Source organism: Myotis davidii, unplaced genomic scaffold (genome assembly GCF_000327345.1).
Source record: "Myotis davidii unplaced genomic scaffold, ASM32734v1 scaffold674, whole genome shotgun sequence".
Lineage (NCBI taxonomy): Eukaryota > Metazoa > Chordata > Mammalia > Chiroptera > Vespertilionidae > Myotis > Myotis davidii.
In genome coordinates, this window is record NW_006286674.1 from 1340506 (window position 1) to 1348551 (window position 8046).

The 8046-nt window shown below is 37.6% G+C and overlaps 1 protein-coding gene across 1 annotated transcript in view; it reads left to right on the forward strand.

Annotated features, from left to right (window-relative positions):
* The window catches only part of EPHX4 (epoxide hydrolase 4), a 30702-nt gene that overhangs the window by 10570 nt on the left and 12086 nt on the right, over nucleotides 1-8046 (forward strand). Inside the window, exons 5-6 of the mRNA XM_015560319.1 lie at nucleotides 9-112; nucleotides 3346-3494. Coding sequence (XP_015415805.1) covers nucleotides 9-112; nucleotides 3346-3494 — 253 coding nt within the window. The remainder of the gene's footprint in view (nucleotides 1-8; nucleotides 113-3345; nucleotides 3495-8046) is intronic.

An 8046-nucleotide genomic window follows, 5' to 3' on the forward strand; every position in this document is an offset into this window, starting at 1 on the left:
AATTTCAGAATATATTTTACGACATCCTGCCCAGCTGTTCAAATCCAGCTATTATTACTTATTCCAAATAACATGGTTCCCAGAATTTATGTTCTCAATAAATGATTTCAAGGTAAGTCATATGTAGTGATAGATGTTAACCAGTGCTAATTGCAGTGGTCATTTTGCAATGTATACAATAGCCAATCATTATGTTGAACACCTGAAACTAATACTAATGTTATAAGACAATTATACCTCAATTTAAAAAAAAAAAGACTTGGTGCCCCAAGAAGATGACAAAATTAGGAAGTTAAAAATAAAGATAGACTGAAGCATTAAAAACAGAAAAGAACTGGTCCTGCTTGTGTTGTTTTGCTTTGCTTTAAATAATCATTTATTGAACATCTGTTATATTGTGTGCACTGTGCTAGGCATTTCCTCCTATGCAAAAACAAAAAATATTTTAAAGTCCATCCTTAAGAAAGAAAAATAGACAAAATATTAAAACTTAATAAATGCTTCTAAGGCTTCATTTATAAGCTTGCTTATTTTTAAAATCTGTTTATATATTTGAGTGCCTAGCTGCTGTTCAGTTTGTTTGTTTGTTTGTTTTTTGAGAGCCTAGAGCCCACAGGAATACCTCTTTTTAGAGAACAGCCCATGGGGGAGATGAGGGAATATAAATGCCAGGTGAGAGAGTTTGACAGAATAAGTGGAAGCCCTTGGAGATAAATAAAACCCTGAAACACAATGAGCATGCAGTTATTGGTGTACCATGTACCCTGACACCAGGAGTCCTCTGTAGTAGCTATTTCTTAGAAGGACATTGAATGCTTCTTGTATGTCCAACATAGTAGTAGATATTTAGGGAGGTTAAAAAAATAAAAAGACAATATTATTTTACCTGAAAAATACTTCTGTATATATCTCTGATAATAATGACTTGTCTTTTCCACATAACCCCAATGCCATTTACACACCTACCAAAATGAACAATTTTGTCATATCATTTAGTACCCATTTAAATTTCCTTACTATCTCATCTTCATTTGTTTGGATCAGAGACTAAACAAGATCCAAACATTGTATTTGGTGTGATGTCTTTTAAAATTATAGCAGTTCCTTATTTATTTTTGTGGGTTTTTTTTAAACAAAATAACGCCCCCCGCCCTTTTCCCCAGAAGATTAGACTGTTTAAGATGTTACTTAAGCCAAACCGGTTTGGCTCAGTGGCTAGAGTGTCGGCCTGCGGACTGAAGGGTCCCAGGTTCGATTCCGGTCAAGGGCATGTACTTTGGTTGCGGGCACATCCCCAGTGGGGGGCGTGCAGGAGGCAGCTGATTGATCTCTCTCATTGATGTTTCTAACTCTCTATCCCTCTCCCTTCTTCTCTGTAAAAAATCAATAAAAATATATATTTAAAAAGATGTTACTTAAGATTTAAATTTTAGCCCTAACCAGTTTGGCTCAGTGGATAGAGTGTTGGCCTGCGGACTGAAGGGGCCCAGGTTCGATTCTGGTCAAGGGCATGTACCTTGGTTGCAGGCACATCCCCGGTGGGGGGTGTGCAGGAGGCAACTGATCGATGTTTCTGGCTCTCTATCCCTCTCCCTTCCTCTCTGTAGAAAATCAATAAAATATATTTTTAAAAAATATTTAAATTTTAGTATACCAGATGTTTGTGTTTCCTGAATGATTTGTCTCCTCAGCCATTATCTGTAGGGCTCTGAGAAGCCACAGGAGTATGTAGGTACAAACTCAAGGGACAGGCTTATCTCCAGGGCCGTGGAAAAGGATTGCACGTCGTGAGGCAGAGCCTTATGCTTTCCTATGCCAACCTCCCAGGGTGTCCACATTGGGTTTCTGTTGTTTCACACAATTAAAACACATTTTTAAAAAAATTTATTTCAGAGAGAGGAAGGGAGAGAAAGAGATAAAAACATCAATGATGAGAGGGAATTGTTGATTGGCTGCCTCCAGCACACTTCACACCGGAGATTAAGACTGGTACCTGAGCCTGTGCCCTGACCAGGAATTAAACTGTGACGTCCTGATTCATAGGTCGATGCTCAACCATTGAGCCATACCAGCCAGGCAACATTTTTTTATGATTATTAAAGAAATTTAGTCATTTGTCCTGAGGAAACAATCTACATTTTTAATTTGGCTGACTTCTTCAATATGGTATTATTTAACCTATTCTGCTAACCCTTGTTTTTCCTAATCTGTAGATGTGACTGATCTAGAGGCTTGATTATACATTTAATTTGGCAAGCATAGTTGTGCATTTCCTAATGTTATCACATCAGGGAAGTACATAATGTCTAGCTGTCTGTTTTAATAATGCTTACACTGACCACTGGGCTCACAAGTTGTCAGCCTATCCAAAATTTCCAAGCAATTTTTCACCAAATAATTTTAGTATAACTTGATCATCATTGCCTAGGTCCATTATTTCATTAGGGTTTGCAAAATGGTGATTTTCTAATCCAATTAGTCTTTCTGCTTTTATTAACTGGAATTCTTCTATAAAGAATTTTTTTCTTATTCTTTTTTAAATAGATTTTTATTAACTTCAGAGAGGAAGGGAGAGGGAGAGAGAGCTAGAAACATCAATGATGAGAGAGAATCATTGATCAGCTGCCTCCTGCACACTCCCTAGTGGAGATCGAGCACACAAACTTGGGCCCTGACTGGGAATCAATCCAGCAGCCTTTTGGTGCATGGGACAACACTCAACGTTCTTATTCTTTTTAAAATAGATTTTTATTAGCTTCAGAGAGGAAGGGAGAGGGAGAAAGAGCTAGAAACATCAATGATGAGAGAGAATCATTGATCAGCTGCCTCCTGCACACTCCCTAGTGGAGATCGAGCACACAAACTTGGGCCCTGACTGGGAATCAATCCAGCAGCCTTTTGGTGCATGGGACAACACTCAACGTACTGAGCCACACCAACCAGGGCGGCTCCTGTGTCCTTTTGACAGAAGCACCTTAGTCAGCGATAGTTTGCTTTCTTAATGATCTAGGTTTCTTTTATTTTCTGCCCCAGGTCTGGAATCAGTCATTTATCAAAGTGTTTTTATTTAACTTATAGAAAACACTTAATATAAGATATTTATATGGTTTCAAGTCAAAATTCTAAAACAAAGTACATTCAGAGAGGTCTCATTTACATCTCTGTTTCCTCCCACTCACATAGAAAAACCATTTTAATTAGTTTTTGTTTCATCTATTTATTCTTTCTTTTTAAAAATATAAGCAAATATTTATATATTTTTCTCCCCCTTTTTACACAAGAGGTAACATAGTTTATTATTAGGTAACAGAAATGTTTTAATTATTCTCTTTCCACTTAAATTAGGCTTTGAAACATCTGTTTACCAGTCATCACACTGGCATTAGAGGAAAAGGATGTCAATTAACCACGGAAGATCTTGAAGCTTATATTTATGTTTTTTCCCAGCCTGGAGCATTAAGTGGCCCAATTAACCATTACCGAAATATCTTCAGGTCAGTATAATATTTTTGATTGAATAATATATTCATTCCCTAAAGAGCTGATAATCTATTTTTAATATTAAGTTCACCACTTATCAAATTCAAATACAGTATTATGACTTAGTAAGTTGAATAATCTTTTTTATGGACAATTTCAAAAACCTGGAAAAGTAGAGAGAGTAGTATAATGGATCCCAATATAGTTGTCACTAGTTTTATCCATAACTCTATTCACTTCATCTCTCCCTTTATTTATTTATATTTTTCCATTGACACAATTATTACAATTGGCCTTTTCCACTGCGGGAGGTAAGTTCTCAAGGGCGAACTGTGTTAGGACCCATCTCTCCCTTTAGATTGTTTGAATAGATGTATATTTTAGTTATATTTTTAATGATTATTTATTCACTCAAGAAATATTTATTAAACACTCTTTATATTGTGGCTATGCCCGAACTCAGAGTATAGTAATGCACAGAACTAGATAAGGTCCCTGATTTGACAAAACTTATTGCCAAGTAGGGAAAACAGCCATCAAATATTCACAGTAATGACTATATGGTTATAAACTAACATAAAGACTTTGAAAGGCAGTGAAGAGAACTGAAGAAATGATGCTTGAACAAATAAATAAAAGATGAGTTAAGTACTGACTAGTAGAAAACTATAGGGGGATTAGCCTCCCAGAAAAAGGAAACAGCTTGTACCATAACTGTGTGGGAAGATGGAGGGCTGTGGTTCTAAGTAACACGATGAGAGCCAATGTGGCTAGAGTATAGAAAGTGGGAGTGAGAAGGAGAGAATGGAACGAGTCTTAGAGGTAGGCAGCATTGGTCACCCAAAGCCAAGTAGCCCATATTGAGGACTTGATAGCCATGAATGTGAAGCCAGTGAATGAGAGTTTCAAGCAGAAAAGAGAAACAATCCAACTGTATTTGGATAAATTCACTCTTTTTGGAGAATGTATTGGAGGAATAAGTGTGGGGAACCAGTAGCTTGAAAACAGTGGAGATTGGGAGAGTGGGTAGATTTAAGAGATATTTGGTGAAATAAGAGGTGAAATTGACAGGGGCATATGATAGGTTGGATGGGGGGATGAGCTGGCAAGGATGGCTCCTGGATTTGTGGAATGAACAATTATATGAATAATCAGGAGAAGAGAACTACTTTTGAGGGGAAGGTCATGAATTTTATTGATCTTAAACTAGTTGAATTTGAGGTGATGCCTTAGATATTCAAATAGGTAGTTGGATGCTAGGGTCTGGGACTCAGGAGGGAATCTGGGATGAAGATATGTAAAATCTTGGAGCTGCTGACAGAGATAATTGAAGCTTTCATTTCAGAAGGTATTAATTATCAAGGAGAAAGTATAGAGTAAAAGGTAAGGTGGGGCTTGTCTGTTTGGGTTTAGACTGTAGATAGGAGAAAAAGAATTTCCATTGAGAATTGGGGACTATAGCCTGCCTTGAAAAGGTCTAGGGGCTTGAATTTATGCTAGTTCCATAGTATTGGAATTCTTAGGAAAAAATACTTTTTAATGTGGTCTTAGGTTATAGTATTCCCTAGGAAGGCTGGCAGAAACAAACAAAAAGTTTCTCAGGAGGATACACCTCAACTCAGACTCACACTGTTCCCACAGATTAAGTCCCTGAAGATGAGCTCATAATCCAAATACCAATCCACCATTAATGAGTTAGAATCTAATGTGGCAGAACTCCTAATATTTCAAATACTAGGACAGAGATTAAAAAGCAAGTTTGAATCATTAAATACATAAAAGAATAAAAAAATGTGAGAAAAGAATAAGGTAATATTAAGACAGACCAGAAAGAGCTGAAAAAGAACCAAAATGTACCTTAGAGAGATTAAAGAAGTGAAAATAGAAAAGACAGTTTGTATTTGACACGGAGGATAGAATTATAGGTAGATGATAGATAATTAGAAATCATTCATATATAATATATATGCTAAGAACTTTTTCTAGAAAAATAAAATAATAGAAATAGAATGTATTATTTTCAAATTAGTAGAGGGGGACAAGAAAACTATCATTTTCCCCCCATTTATTTTTAGAGAGAGTAGAATGAAGGGGTGGGGAGGAGAGAGAGAGAAACATCATGTGACAGAGACACAGGGCTTGGTTGCCTCCCAAATGCACCCTGACAGAGCTGGGGATTGGACCTACAACCCAGGTATGGGCCCAATGACTTGGAATTGAACCCATGACCCTCTGGTGTGCAGGCCAATGCTCTAATCATGGAGCAATGCCATCCAGGGCTAGAAAACTATAATTTTTTAACAAGGCAAGACAGGAGAAAAAGGAAGCAAAGCAGGATAAATAGAAAACACAAATTGACAACAATTTCAATATTGCAGTATGCTCAAGAAATCCTATATAATAAAAGGGTAATATGCAAATTGACACTAATGGCAGAACAACCAGGAATGACCAGTCACTATGACATGCACTGACCACCATGGGACAGATGCTCAATGCAGGAGCTGTCCGCTGTTGGTCAGTGCATTCTCACAGAGGGAGCTCTGCTCAGCCACAGGCTGGGCTGACGGCTGTGCAGCGGTGGTGGTGGTGGTGGTGGTGGTAGCCTCTCCCGCCTCCATGGCAGCACTAAGGAGCACTAAGGCTGTCCGACTGTCAGACATCCCCAGAGAGCTCCCAGGCTGCCAGAGGAATGTCTGTCTGCCAGCTTAGGCCCACTCCCCAGGGGATCGGGCCTAGGCTGGCAGGTGGACATCCCCCGATGCATCCTGCACTGCAAGACAAGCACATGCCAGGCTGAGGGACCCCTCATCCCCAACCCAAGTGCACAAATTTGCATGCACTGGGCCTCTAGTATTAACATATCCAACTTGCCAATTAAAAAACAAAATGTCAATTGGATTTAGTCAAAATTAAAGCAAAAAGACACACAAAGGTTGAAAGTAAGTGTATGGGGGAAAGTTATAGTAGGTGTTATTTTAAATAAATCAAAATTTCTCGTCAAAGAATGACAAGTATTGTATAGTGTCACTCATATGTGGAATATAATGAACAAAATAAATTGATGAACAAAACAGACTCAGAGACAAAGAAGCATAGAACAGATTGCAGAATCTCAGAGGGAAGGTGGGGAGGATGGGAAGTGATCAACCAAAGAACTTGTATGCATATATTCATAACCCACAGACACAGACAATAGGGTGGTGAAGGCAGAAGTGGGGGGAGTGGTGGGTGACAGGGGCAGTCTAGAAGGGGTCAGTGGGGGAAATATATAATACTTTCAACAATAGAGATTAAAAATATAAAATAGAAATAAATAAAACAAAATCTCTCAAGCTCTTTGAATGTGGAATCCAAGGGGAGTCATGAGATTATATGAATGAGAGGAGAAGGGGTAAATCCAAACCTTTTTTTTTACTAACAAGACTTGCATGTAGATATACTAGTAGATATAACTTTGGCAAATAGAGATGTTAATTTAAAAGGTACTTGTAGGTAATAATTTATCAACCAAGGCAATGATTAGAAAGGCAGACAGATGTTGCAGAGGCTACTGGTTCTATTTTACAGGATATAGCAACATTGTCAGAAGTCCATGGGTTTTTTTTTTTTTACAAATAATATTTGTAAAGATAACTATAAGAGAAAGTAGAATGATACATTTTCATGCCGTCTAAATTTTGGACAGGGGACAGGAATGATAGTTTTAAAATGTTCTCAATTTATCTCTTCACCAGAGATAGCTTTGTGATACAAAACAGTATGTTTTAAGCAGCTGTCAAGAAGAAGGGAAATTATTTTCATCTTGCTGAGATTCTTTTACTAACTTTGTTCATTAGAAGGACCCGTGTTCCCTAGAGTAAGCACTGAAGAATCTTGTTAATTGGTGTAGAGAGAGGGTGGGGGAAGCAAGCCTGTGACGGTAGAAACTCACACTTTTATATAAAAGCGAAGACAATTTTGCCTAGGTTGTTGTAAGTTGAATCTAACTGGATGAAGGTCACACCAGATTTTTTCAAAGGTCAACTGACTCCCTCTGACCATTCTTTATGTAGGGTAATCAAGATCAAGTACGTCATAAAAACAGGGTTCTACGATATATAATGACCACAGAAGAGTACAGTACATCATACTCGGGCATGAAACTCTCCTCCATTTATCCACTAAGGCTCCCCAGGGCTACAGTCTTGTCAAAGGACTTTCCAAAATTTGAAGCCAAAGAACTAAAATGGACTAGGAATCAGACTAGCGACAGAACCTAGGCTGCAAAAACAGTGAATACATGTAAGCTTACAACAAAGCATCAAATAATAAAGCAAAAACTGACAAACTTACAGGGAAAACTGAAAACCCACAATTGCTATTGGAGATTTTAATCTACCTCTCTCAGAAGTTGATCAATCAAACAGAAAAAAAAAAATGGTTATAAGGATATAGAAAATTGAACAATCCAGTCAGATCTTTGAACTGTGAACAATTCTAAAGTCCTGCACCCAACAATTAGAAAATACACAATATATTTAAGCACAAATGAATGTTTGCAAACATTGATTAAATACTGGACTA